This window comes from Poromitra crassiceps (assembly GCF_964638095.1).
Source record: "Poromitra crassiceps genome assembly, chromosome: 14".
NCBI lineage: Eukaryota > Metazoa > Chordata > Actinopteri > Beryciformes > Melamphaidae > Poromitra > Poromitra crassiceps.
Genome location: NC_139633.1, coordinates 28,500,581 through 28,513,992, shown reverse-complemented (window position 1 = coordinate 28,513,992; position 13,412 = coordinate 28,500,581). Strand labels below are relative to the sequence as shown.

General features: G+C 46.6%; 1 protein-coding gene across 1 annotated transcript in view; it reads right to left on the bottom strand.

Moving 5' to 3' along the window:
* Positions 1 to 9,862, bottom strand: part of acyp2 (acylphosphatase 2, muscle type) — a gene marked incomplete at both ends in the record, with an annotated part of 16,711 nt that extends 6,849 nt beyond the window's left edge. The window contains 3 exons of the mRNA XM_083650713.1: positions 7,298 to 7,407; positions 7,796 to 7,812; positions 9,790 to 9,862. Of these exons, the coding sequence (XP_083506839.1) occupies positions 7,298 to 7,407; positions 7,796 to 7,812; positions 9,790 to 9,862 (200 nt within the window). The remainder of the gene's footprint in view (positions 1 to 7,297; positions 7,408 to 7,795; positions 7,813 to 9,789) is intronic.
* Between the last annotated feature and the right edge of the window lie 3,550 nt (positions 9,863 to 13,412).

Below are 13,412 nucleotides of genomic sequence, written 5' to 3'. Positions count from 1 at the left end.
AAATAAATACGAACTATTTTAGAAAGCCAGTCTGTAAAAATGAGTCTTACTGTAAGATCACATTTCCTGCTAGTATGAATTTGGCCATGGAGGCCAGATCAACTTATCTTCACTCGACTGCTTTCTACAACTGTGCTTCACTCATTTCAGCTGTCTGCCTACTCCACAATCATCTCACCCTGCACAGTCCAGCACTCAACAGCATCATCCCAAACCCACTGAGGATTTGTACATGATTTTATTTTCATTTTCTCATGATCTATCTGCTTCACTCTGAGGACTTTCTCCCAGCTTTTCTTGGTAAAACTGGGGGGAAAGTTTGGAAAGAATCCAGAGTCTTTAGGGCGGCCTTTCGTGCAGAAGGGGGCGGTGACACATGCAGAAGGGGCGGTGACACATACAGAAGGGGCGGTGACATGCAGAAGGGGCGGTGACACATGCAGAAGGGGGCGGTGACACATGCAGAAGGGGTGGTGACACATGCAGAAGGGGCGGTGACATGCAGAAGGGGGCGGTGACATGCAGAAGGGGCAGTGACACATGCAATAGGGGGCGGTGACATGCAGAAGGGGCGGTGACACATGCAGAAGGGGCGGTGACATGCAGAAGGGGGCGGTGACACATGCAGAAGGGGGCGGTGACACATGCAGAAGGGGCGGTGACACATGCAGAAGGGGGCGGTGACACATGCAGAAGGGGTGGTGATGCATGCAGAAGGGGCGGTGACACATGCAGAAGGGGCAGTGACACATGCAGAAGGGGCGGTGGCACGTGCAGAAGGGGGCGGTGACACATGCAGAAGGGGCGGTGACACATGGAGAAGGGGCGGTGACACATGCAGAAGGGGCGGTGACGCATGCAGAAGGGGCGGTGACATGCAGAAGGGGCGGTGACACATGCAGAAGGGGCGGTGACACATGAAGAAGGGGCGGTGACACATGCAGAAGGGGCGGTGACACATGCAGAAGGGGCGGTGACACATGCAGAAGGGGCGGTGACGCATGCAGAAGGGGCGGTGACATGCAGAAGGGGCGGTGACACATGCAGAAGGGGCGGTGACGCATGCAGAAGGGGCGGTGACACATGAAGAAGGGGCGGTGACACATGCAGAAGGGGCGGTGACACATGAAGAAGGGGCGGTGACGCATGCAGAAGGGGCGGTGACACATGCAGAAGGGGCGGTGACACATGAAGAAGGGGCGGTGGCACATGCAGAAGGGGCGGTGACACATGCAGAAGGGGCGGTGACACATGAAGAAGGGGCGGTGACACATGCAGAAGGGGCGGTGACACATGCAGAAGGGGCGGTGACGCATGCAGAAGGGGCGGTGACATGCGGAAGGGGCGGTGACACATGCAGAAGGGGCGGTGACACATGCAGAAGGGGCGGTGACACATGAAGAAGGGGCGGTGACACATGCAGAAGGGGCGGTGACACATGCAGAAGGGGCGGTGACACATGAAGAAGGGGCAGTGACACATGCAGAAGGGGCGGTGACACATGAAGAAGGGGCGGTGACACATGCAGAAGGGGCGGTGACACATGGAGAAGGGGCGGTGACACATGAAGAAGGGGCGGTGACACATGAAGAAGGGGCGGTGACACATGCAGAAGGGGCGGTGACACATGCAGAAGGGGCGGTGACACATGAAGAAGGGGCGGTGACACATGCAGAAGGGGCAGTGACACATGCAGAAGGGGCGGTGACACATGCAGAAGGGGCGGTGACACATGCAGAAGGGGCGGTGACACATGAAGAAGGGGCGGTGACACATGCAGAAGGGGCAGTGACACATGCAGAAGGGGCGGTGACACATGAAGAAGGGGCGGTGACACATGCAGAAGGGGCGGTGACATGCAGAAGGGGTGGTGACACATGCAGAAGGGGTGGTGACACATGCAGAAGGGGCGGTGACACATGCAGAAGGGGCGGTGACACATGCAGAAGGGGTGGTGACACATGCAGAAGGGGTGGTGACACATGCAGAAGGGGCGGTGACACATGCAGAAGGGGCGGTGACACATGCAGAAGGGGTGGTGACACATGCAGAAGGGGCGGTGACACATGGAGAAGGGGCAGTGACACATGCAGAAGGGGCGGTGACACATGGAGAAGGGGCAGTGACACATGCAGAAGGGGCGGTGACACATGCAGAAGGGGCGGTGACACATGAAGAAGGGGCGGTGACACATGCAGAAGGGGCGGTGACATGCAGAAGGGGCGGTGACACATGCAGAAGGGGTGGTGACACATGAAGAAGGGGCGGTGACACATGAAGAGGGGGCGGTGACACATGCAGAAGCAGAAGGGGCGGTGACACATGCAGAAGGGGCGGTGACACATGCAGAAGGGGCGGTGACACATGCAGAAGGGGCGGTGACACATGCAGAAGGGGCGGTGACACATGCAGAAGGGGCGGTGACACATGCAGAAGGGGCGGTGACACATGCAGAAGTCGTGTTCTTGTAATGTAAACAGATAAAACCGAATCACATAATGTACGTTGTCCGAATGGGGACATCCATGTTCAGTGTTTGGAAAAGCTCTCTCCGTGTTACAAAGTGATTCTGTGTATCTTCACTACAGAGTCAGTGTGGAGAGACTGAGAGCATCATTCCCGGTAACGTGACAAAGGGGCGGAGCCTTGCCAGCGGCCCTTCCAGCAACTGTCTTGCATTATAGTATAGAAGTCCCCAGACGATTGGCAGACGGAGATCTCCAATGCGCCTTTTTTACAGTCATCATGTCATGTCTAAAAGGCAGGGTAAACACATGTGCAGTGTTGGGCAAGTTACTTTCAAAATGTAACATACTACACACATATTACTAGTTATCTTCATTTGAAAGTAATACGTTACTTTACAATATGTGTCTGTGTGGAGTAACTTGTTACTTATTACACAACCGTTGCATTACTTTCACCAAAACAGCAGCAGCAGCAGAATGACATCACTGCACCGGAACCATCCCGAAAATAATGTCAACTGCCTTGAAGTCAGTGGAAACAATCCAAAATTCTAAATGTTATTCTTTTCCTTTGTTATTGTCATCTGTAGTGGTTATTTGCATAAAAACAGACCGTTTGATTAGGAAATTATTGTATCTTTATTTAAATATGTGCTTTGATTAAAAAATTTTTTTTTTAACTCAATTTGTAACTTGAGTTACTTGACAAAGTAACTGGTATAATATTACTGAAATCCTATAAGTAATAAGTTATATTACTGAGTTACTGCTAAAAGTAATATATTACATGTAATATGTTACTTTTGTAACGAGTTACCCCCAACACTGCACATGTGCAACCAAAACATTAGCGAGGGCCCCTGCAGCACTGGAACACCTAAACGCATTGGAAGTTGGAAACCCTCATTATAATGTTTTACTTGCACCCGTGTTTACCCTGCCTTTTAGACACAAAATGGCTGCCGTGAAAAAGGTCAATCGTGTGGCATCGCAAGAATAGGTGGATTTGTGTCTGTTTTCAGAATGTCTCAGATCTGATCCTCTATTCCTCCAGCTGCTCACAAACCACCTCTGTTCTGTTCTGTTCTGTTCTGTTCTTTTTTCTTTTAATTCTACAATCATTGACTCCAATGTCCAATAGCCTCAGGACCTCCTAAGTGGGCATGGCCGTGGCGAGCCCTCTGCGGCACAGACACAGGAAGCATGGCTGGAGGATGGGGTGTCTCGTCTCTGGCTACACTCAGACAGCAGCAGGATGCAGTAAAGCTCTCTGTGCAAAACGAGGTGAAAGGTCACTACAGTGAAGCGAAGCTGCAGCTGCCATGATGAGCAAATGGACCTTCAGGTTGTTCAGGTCAACACTGCCATCTGCTGGCTGAACACAGTAAAGACATTCAACTATGAGACACAACACAGATGAGATAGCACTCTTCCTCTGTCTACACTACAGTCAACAAAGTCAACAAATGTGCCGGTCCAGATGGTACCAAACCAGCCGGTCCAGATGGTACCAAACCAGCCGGTCCAGATGGTACCAAACCAGCCGGTCCAGATGGTGCCAAACCACAGGTTCTCAAGCTCTGTGCTGACCAGCTTTGTGGCTGTTTTCACTCTCATTATCCTCCTCTAAGATCCCCCACGCATGGAAAACTTCTTGTATGATCCCTATTCCTAAGAAAGCTAGGGCAAAGCTTAGCAATGATTTAGACCTATTCCTAAGAAAGCTAGGGCAAAGCTTAGCAATGATTTAGACCTATTCCTAAGAAAGCTAGGACAAAGCTTAGCAATGATTTAGACCTATTCCTAAGAAAGCTAGGGCAAAGCTTAGCAATGATTTAGACCTATTCCTAAGAAAGCTAGGACAAAGCTTAGCAATGATTTAGACCTATTCCTAAGAAAGCTAGGGCAAAACTTAGCAATGATTTAGACCTATTCCTAAGAAAGCTAGGGCAAAGCTTAGCAATGATTTAGACCTATTCCTAAGAAAGCTAGGGCAAAACTTAGCAATGATTTAGACCTATTCCTAAGAAAGCTAGGGCAAAGCTTAGCAATGATTTAGACCTATTCCTAAGAAAGCTAGGGCAAAACTTAGCAATGATTTAGACCTATTCCTAAGAAAGCTAGGGCAAAGCTTAGCAATGATTTAGACCTATTCCTAAGAAAGCTAGGGCAAAGCTTAGCAATGATTTAGATCTATTCCTAAGAAAGCTAGGTCAAAGCTTAGCAATGATTTAGACCTATTCCTAAGAAAGCTATGGCAAAGCTTAGCAATGATTTAGACCTATTCGTAAGAAAGCTAGGGCAAAACTTAGCAATGATTTAGACCTATTCCTAAGAAAGCTAGGGCAAAGCTTAGCAATGATTTAGACCTATTCCTAAGAAAGCTAGGGCAAAACTTAGCAATGATTTAGACCTATTCCTAAGAAAGCTAGGGCAAAGCTTAGCAATGATTTAGATCTATTCCTAAGAAAGCTAGGTCAAAGCTTAGCAATGATTTAGACCTATTCCTAAGAAAGCTATGGCAAAGCTTAGCAATGATTTAGACCTATTCGTAAGAAAGCTAGGGCAAAACTTAGCAATGATTTAGACCTATTCCTAAGAAAGCTAGGGCAAAGCTTAGCAATGATTTAGACCTATTCCTAAGAAAGCTAGGGCAAAGCTTATCAATGATTTAGACATATTCCTAAGAAAGCTAGGGCAAAGCTTATCAATGATTTAGACCTATTCCTAAGAAAGCTAGGGCAAAGCTTAGCAATGATTTAGACCTATTCCTAAGAAAGCTAGGTCAAAGCTTATCAGTGATTTAGACCTATTCCTAAGAAAGATAGGGCAAAGCTTATCAATGATTTAGACCTATTCCTAAGAAAGCTAGGTCAAAGCTTATCAGTGATTGAGACCTATTCCTAAGAAAGCTAGGGCAAAGCTTAGCAATGATTTAGACATATTCCTAAGAAAGCTAGGTCAAAGCTTATCAGTGATTGAGACCTATTCCTAAGAAAGCTAGGGCAAAGCTTATCAGTGATTTAGACCTATTCCTAAGAAAGCTAGGTCAAAGCTTATCAGTGATTGAGACCTATTCCTAAGAAAGCTAGGGCAAAGCTTAGCAATGATTTAGACCTATTCCTAAGAAAGCTAGGGCAAAGCTTAACAATGATTTAGACCTATTCCTAAGAAAGCTAGAGCAAAGCTTAACAATGATTTAGACCTATTCCTAAGAAAGCTAGGGCAAAGCTTATCAATGATTTAGACCCATTCCTAAGAAAGCTAGGGCAAAGCTTAGCAATGATTTAGACCTATTCCTAAGAAAGCTAGGGCAAAGCTTATCAGTGATTTAGACCTATTCCTAAGAAAGCTAGGGCAAAGCTTATCAGTGATTTAGACCTATTCCTAAGAAAGCTAGGTCAAAGCTTATCAGTGATTTAGACCTATTCCTAAGAAAGCTAGGGCAAAGCTTAGCAATGATTTAGACCTATTCCTAAGAAAGCTAGGGCAAAGCTTAGCAATGATTTAGACCTATTCCCAAGAAAGCTAGGGCAAAGCTTATCAATGATTTAGACCTATTCCTAAGAAAGCTAGAGCAAGCTTAACAATGATTTATACCTATTCCTAAGAAAGCTAGGGCAAAGCTTATCAATGATTTAGATCTATTCCTAAGAAAGCTAGGGCAAAGCTTATCAATGATTTAGACCTATTCCTAAGAAAGCTAGGGCAAAGCTTATCAATGATTTAGACCTATTCCTAAGAAAGCTAGGGCAAAGCTTAGCAATGATTTAGACCTATTCCTAAGAAAGCTAGGGCAAAGCTTATCAATGATTTAGACCTATTCCTAATAAAGCTAGGGCAAAGCTTAGCAATGATTTAGACCTATTCCTAAGAAAGCTAGGGCAAAGCTTAGCAATGATTTAGACCTATTCCTAATAAAGCTAGGGCAAAGCTTATCAATGATTTAGACCTATTCCTAAGAAAGCTAGGGCAAAGCTTATCAGTGATTTAGACCTATTCCTAAGAAAGCTAGGTCAAAGCTTATCAGTGATTTAGACCTATTCCTAAGAAAGCTAGGGCAAAGCTTATCAATGATTTAGACCTATTCCTAAGAAAGCTAGGGCAAAGCTTATCAGTGATTTAGACCTATTCCTAAGAAAGCTAGGGCAAAGCTTATCAATGATTTAGACCTATTCCTAAGAAAGCTAGGGCAAAGCTTATCAGTGATTTAGACCTATTCCTAAGAAAGCTAGGGCAAAGCTTAGCAATGATTTAGACCTATTCCTAATAAAGCTAGGTCAAAGCTTATCAGTGATTTAGACCTATTCCTAAGAAAGCTAGGGGCAAAGCTTATCAATGATTTAGACCTATTCCTAAGAAAGTTAGGTCAGTCTGTCTCAGTCTATCAGTGTCTGTAGTAGGTTTGTCTCAGTCTGTCAGTGTCTGTATTAAGTCTGTCTCAGTCTGTCAGTGTCTGTAGTAGGTCTGTCTCAGTCTGTCAGTGTCTGTATTAAGTCTGTCTCAGTCTGTCAGTGTCTGTAGTAGGTTTGTCTCAGTCTGTCAGTGTCTGTATTAAGTCTGTCTCAGTCTGTCAGTGTCTGTAGTAGGTTTGTCTCAGTCTGTCAGTGTCTGCATTAAGTCTGTCTTAGTCTGTCAGTGAGACAGAGAGACAAATGTCTTCAGTCCAATGACAGAAACATGAATAAAGCTCAAATGTGTGTGAACTTGGAGTAAAGGTGTTGTTGTATCCGTATAGAGTCCAGAGAGACTTTAAACATGTCAGCTGACCCCTGAATCTATTCTATTCTATTCTATTCTATGCTGCAGTAATAGACTGTAACACTCACATCTCCTGGACCATGTGGGCGGCTCCCTGCACCTGTCCCACCACCGTCCCGCCTTGGGTGTTCTTCACCCAGCCGACCAGACCGAGACGTAGACCCTCCTCCTCTGTGTACTGGGGTGGGCGGTGGGGTGGGGGTGTTGTTTTTAGGCAGGAGACAGCAATGATTTCATTATCTCAGACAACAAATATCTGTTTTCCCAACTTCTGACCTGCTGCTGTGCAGTTTCAAGCAGAAAATGATCTCATCATCTCTAGAACACATTTTTTATTACCCCCAAAATAATGAAAAAGTTACCTTGAAATGGGAATAACAACAAAAAACTTGTTTTCGAGGTGTAATAACATAACTTGATATCTGGGGGGAGGGGGATGGGAATAAAATGCCGTAAATAAAATGCATAATAATGATACATGCCCACAATGGACTTCCGTACAGAAGAGTAGGCTGTTGCACCATTTTGCATCCCTGAGTGAATAACAAGCACACTTCAAAACTCACCATTCTGAAACAGACTCCTGCAAACAAACACAGAAAACAAGCTTTAACATGACATTGAGTGAATGTAAATATACTGTACAGTTAGTATTCATACAATTATTTATAGACCGTTTCACTCATGTTTCACCGGAATTCTGTCGCTAGGAAACAGTTTGAACCCTAGTTCATTTTCCTGTTTATTAGCAAACACACTGCAACCAGAAATAAGCTAGAGGCGCATTCACAATCTTTATATTGTCAAGTTGAAACGGTCTATACTTGTTACATCACCAGCACCCCGCTTCTCTTCCCCCAGTCACAGCCAGGGTGGGAGTTTCAGCATTTTGGGGGCAAGACCATCACAATTTTGTTTAGGGCACAAGGTCACATGCCAGGGCCAGGCCGAGGCCATTACTCTATTGACATCATGAAGAACGATTTTTCTAAAATGTGTGTTAAAATGAGACAATGACACATCCTGTGCATAGAGCAGCTACATTAAACTGAGAGCACTGATGCTTTCAAAGCAACTGACAGTATCGTGCTGGTAGCAGGGCACTGCCAAGGTAGCTTTAGGGATCTGAGGGCATCACTGCCAGAGGGAGGAAGCCCCGGTGGAGATTGCACTTTAAGGTTGTACCTAAAGGTCCAATTGCACCTTGGTTGGGTTTAGGCAACTAAAACATATCGGTTAAGGTTAGGCAATAAAAGCAACTTTTAGGTCTAGGCAAGTCACGCAACTTGGCCGGGGTTAGCGGCTGGGTTTGGGTTCAAAATGGTCCCAAATCGGCGGGTGTCATTTTTCAACGCTACAAAACCGTAGCCAACACCTTGTGTTACGGTTAAGATTAGAGAAATGGTTTAGGGGAAATGTCTACGCCCTCCACCACCCCTGACCACACCGCCCTGACTGGCCACCATTGTATATCATTGTCACACTCCTGTGACGGCGATTTCAGATGTTGCTGGAGTTCAAAAGAAGTCTACTGGACTGCCCTGTACGTTGGAAAATGATGACAAAGGGGTAGCTACTGCATTAAAAAGGGGGAGGGGGGTTAGGGTTAGGCACTGGTAGCCACTTGGTTGGGGTTAGGGTTTGCATATGGTGGGGGGGGGGCTTAGGGTTAGGGTCTCCAAGCCCCCAGACCCCCTGCGAGAACCTTGGTCCTAATGCCCCACAGTCCCTAGTCCGCAGCTCCAGCTCCAGCCTCCAACCCCACAGCACAACTGGAACTTTGCATCACCCCGACCAGGTGCGTCTGTGTGCCGGAGATGCATTTTTTTGCAAGTCTCAAGTCTTTGGTCACAAGCCCAAGTCAAGTCTCAAGTGTTCCATCATCTGCTGCATGCCATTCACTCTGCTTATAACACTGCATAGCTCAAACTAAGGAATTCAAAGCATGTACTGTATTATCCTCACTCCTTTATCTGCATACAGTATCATCATTGATTAGATGACATTAGTAGACATTTCCCTAAAGTTAATCCACCCAAAAAATAAGAATAAAACATAAAGATTGTTCACAAGTCCCAAACCTCAAGTCCAAGTCAAGTCTCAAGACTTTGAGGACAAATGTCAAGTCTCAAGTCCAAGTCCCCATCTCTGCCATGTGCGTTCCATAATATGCACCGGGGGCGCTACAACCAAAACACAATGTGTGCACCGCACATCGACGCAGTGTGAGTGAGAAGGGGCTGCTTCTCCTCTATTTTACTGCTGCGATGACCCGATGTCTTACTTTGTGACTTGACATGATGTTACTCTTTGAGCAGCTACAGAGTACAGCAGATCCTCCTCTGTATATCCACAAGCAGCGACCAAGCTGAGCCTGAGCTCCATGTAAAGCAGCAGCCAGAGTTCTGCAGGATCCTAAATTAAGCCGCAGATCGGTTTACAGCAGCGAGCGAAGAGGAGAGAGCAGAGAGGAGAGGACAGAGAGAGAGCAGAGAGGAGAGTGGAGAGAGCAGAGAGGAGAGTGGAGAGAGCAGAGAGAAGAGCAGACAGAAGACCAGACCTTGAACGTAACCGAAGATCTCAAAGTCCACAGACAGCAGTTTGACTCCGGCTCCTTCAGCTGCTTCACACATGACTGAAATACACTGACTGTCCCTTTAAAAAGAAAAAGAGAACAGCTGAGCTGACCGACTAGGCGACTATACTCTCTCTCTCTCTCTCTCTCTCTCTCTCTCTCTCTCTCTCTCTCTCACTCACTCTCTCTCTCTCTCTCTCTCTCTCTCTCTCTCTCTCTCTCTCTCAGGGGTGGGTAATGAGTTACACGCAACGCACATGAGTAAAGAAAAAAGTAGATAAAAAAGACCAGTATAATTTTCATGTTCCTTTTTTCTCTTCTACTCAAGTATATTTTTGAGCCACTAATCTACATGTATCCACTCTGGGGCAGATATGGACGTGTCCACTCTGGGGCAGATAGTGACATGTGTCCACTCTGGGGCAGATATGGACGTGTGTCCACTCTGGGGCAGATATGGACATGTGTTCACTCTGGGGCAGATATGGACATGTGTCCACTCTGGGGCAGATATGGACATGTGTCCACTCTGGGGCAGATATGGACATGTGTCCACTCTGGGGCAGATAGTGACATGTGTCCACTCTGGGGCAGATATGGACATGTGTCCACTCTGGGGCAGATATGGACATGTGTCCACTCTGGGTCAGATATGGACATGTGTCCACTCTGGGGCAGATAGTGACATGTGTCCACTCTGGGGCAGATAGGGACATGTGTCCACTCTGGGGCAGATATGGACATGTGTCCACTCTGGGTCAGATAGGGACATGTGTCCACTCTGGGTCAGATATGGACATGTGTCCACTCTGGGGCAGATATGGACATGTGTCCACTCTGGGTCAGATAGGGACATGTGTCCACTCTGGGGCAGATATGGACATGTGTCCACTCTGGGTCAGATAGGGACATGTGTCCACTCTGGGTCAGATATGGACATGTGTCCACTCTGGGGCATATATGGACATGTGTCCACTCTGGGTCAGATAGGGACATGTGTCCACTCTGGGGCAGATAGGGACATGTGTCCACTCTGGGTCAGATATGAACATGTGTCCACTCTGGGGCAGATATGGACATGTGTCCACTCTGGGGCAGATATGGACATGTGTCCACTCTGGGGCAGATATGGACATGGAGAAAGAGAAGGGTTAAGAGAGGGATAGAGAGGAAGAGATGGATGATTAACCTATACTTCATTATTATTTTTAGATTTTTTTGTGCAAGTGCAATTTTCTTCTTTATTATTTTGCATTATCCCGCACAAAATGGAAAGTAACTTGTAGCCTAGGCTACTTTGAGCAATTTATCAACCAGGCACTTTATTGATTGATTGATTTTACTTGAGTATTTTTTTTTTGTAAATTTAGTAGGCCTACTTCTACTAGGAATTTTTTTATGAGAGTAGGCTAATTGTAATTTACTTGAGCATAGATTTTCAGTAGCCTACTACTCACCACTGCTCTGCCTCCACCAGTCACCTGGGATCAAAATCAACCACCCCCATACATTCAGGTCAGGTGGTCTCGTCATAGACAATGGGTCAGCATGTCCCGTTCTTCTCAGCTAGCATAGTTAGCATTTAGCTGCTAGTCCAGCCCAGAGCAGTCTAGTAAGAGAGTGGCATCAGCGGAGGACTCTAGAATAAAATAAAGCTGATAATGTACAATTTGATTATTTAAACGCCGGACCCTTTCAAAGAAACTGTCCATTTTGCTGCAACTCGACAGCGCTGCTTAATCCAGAACCTTACTTCTGGGAACTCTTGACAGTAAAAAACTGGTTTATTGGAGTGAATATATATATCTATATATATATAGATATATATATAGATATATAGATATATAGATAGATAGATAGATAGATAGATATAGATGGATATATAGATAAATAGATAGATAGATAGAGTCTCTATCTATCTATCTATCTATCTATCTATCTATCTATCTATATATATCCATCTCTATCATAGAGATGGATATATATATATATATAGATAGATAGATAGATAGATAGATAGACAGATAGAGATGGCTATATAGAGATAGATAGATAGAGATGGATATATAGAGGCTATATAGATAGATAGATAGATAGATAGAGATGGATATATATATATATATATAGATAGCTAGATAGATAGCTAGATAGATAGAGATGGATATATATATATATAAATAGATAGCTAGATAGCTAGATAGATAGATAGCTAGATAGATACAGTAGATAGATAGATAGATAGAGATGGATATATATTGTAGCGATGTGGGTTTGTCAGTAAACATGGGATTGTCTAGTTGTCACGTTAGTCTGGTGTTGACATGTATGTGGGGATTTACGGGGGTACGTAAATGGCAGCATACCAGCCAGTGGGTGTGGTGGAAGATAGGGGTTCACCTGTGATTGGCTGGGGGAAGGGGGAATCTGAACGAGAGAGCGACAGCTCGGGGTTGTTGATGGGGAGCCTGAGGAAGGAGGCTGTGTGGGTGGGGAGGCTGCTGAGAACGTGCGGGTGGATGGAAGCTGGTGGAGAGTGTCTCCTGTAACCAGGCGTGGGGATAGCCGATAGTGACCCGGTGTATGGAATAAACGCACAGAATTGCAAACCAAGTATTCGCCTCTTCTCCTCCTTCATTAATGGTCCTGGGAGCGGATCATTACATTGGTGTCAAGAAGTGTTAAACTCGGACCGTGGTCGCTCGCCTCGCACGAGGTTCCAGCTAGCTGCAAGCTAACTGACACAGACTGTTGCTACTCGCCGCGGAGGTTCCAGCCTGCAAGCTAATTGGGCTGGATTTCCCTCAAGTAGGTCGGCTGGAGTGCTACAGATGGCGTGTGAGAAGAGGAAGCTACAGGGTGAAAATTAACGCCTTGGAGGATCGGCCAGGCGTGGGCGGCTAGCTGTGTCTGCTAGCTGCTAAGAGGTTAGCTGTGTCTGCTAACTGCTACGAGGCTAGCTGTGTCTGCTAGCTGCTACGAGGTTAGCTGTGTCTGCTAACTGTTACAAACACCACGTGGAATGGTGCACGTTGGTGGACCCTCGTCGTTGGACGGGGGGGAAAAGGAGCTACCGACTCCGGAGTTCAGCTCGGTACTGGCCGGCATGGAGGCCCGCCTGGAGCAGGAGTTCAGCGCGGTGCTTGCCGGCGTGGAGGCCCGCTTGATGCAGGAGATCAGACGGCTGTTGGAGGCGACGCCTGCCTGGGCAGAGGAGCTTATGAAGCTACTGCGGGAGGGCACGCAGCGCGGAGAACGGCAGACGGAGGAGCCGCAAAGAAAGTGTTGCACTTGCGGGGAACATGGGCACCTAGCGAGGTGGTGTCGCAGCGGTCCCGGGGGGCAGACCAGGTACGCGGGGCAACGGTACTGGGGACGGCCGGGTGTCTGCTGGTCGTGCGGAGAGTTTGGACATCTAGCCAGGGAGTGTCGAGAGGCTGTCGAGGACCAGGGGACAGCGGGAGAGGAGAGACGTGCAGGCGGCGGGCAGGTGAGACTCTGTTGGACTTGCCGTTCGCCTGAGCATTTGGCCAGAGACTGCACTGAGGCTGTAGAGGACAGGGGAGAGACACAGGCTGGGGAGGAGGTGAGCGGCCGGGGAGAAGAGAACG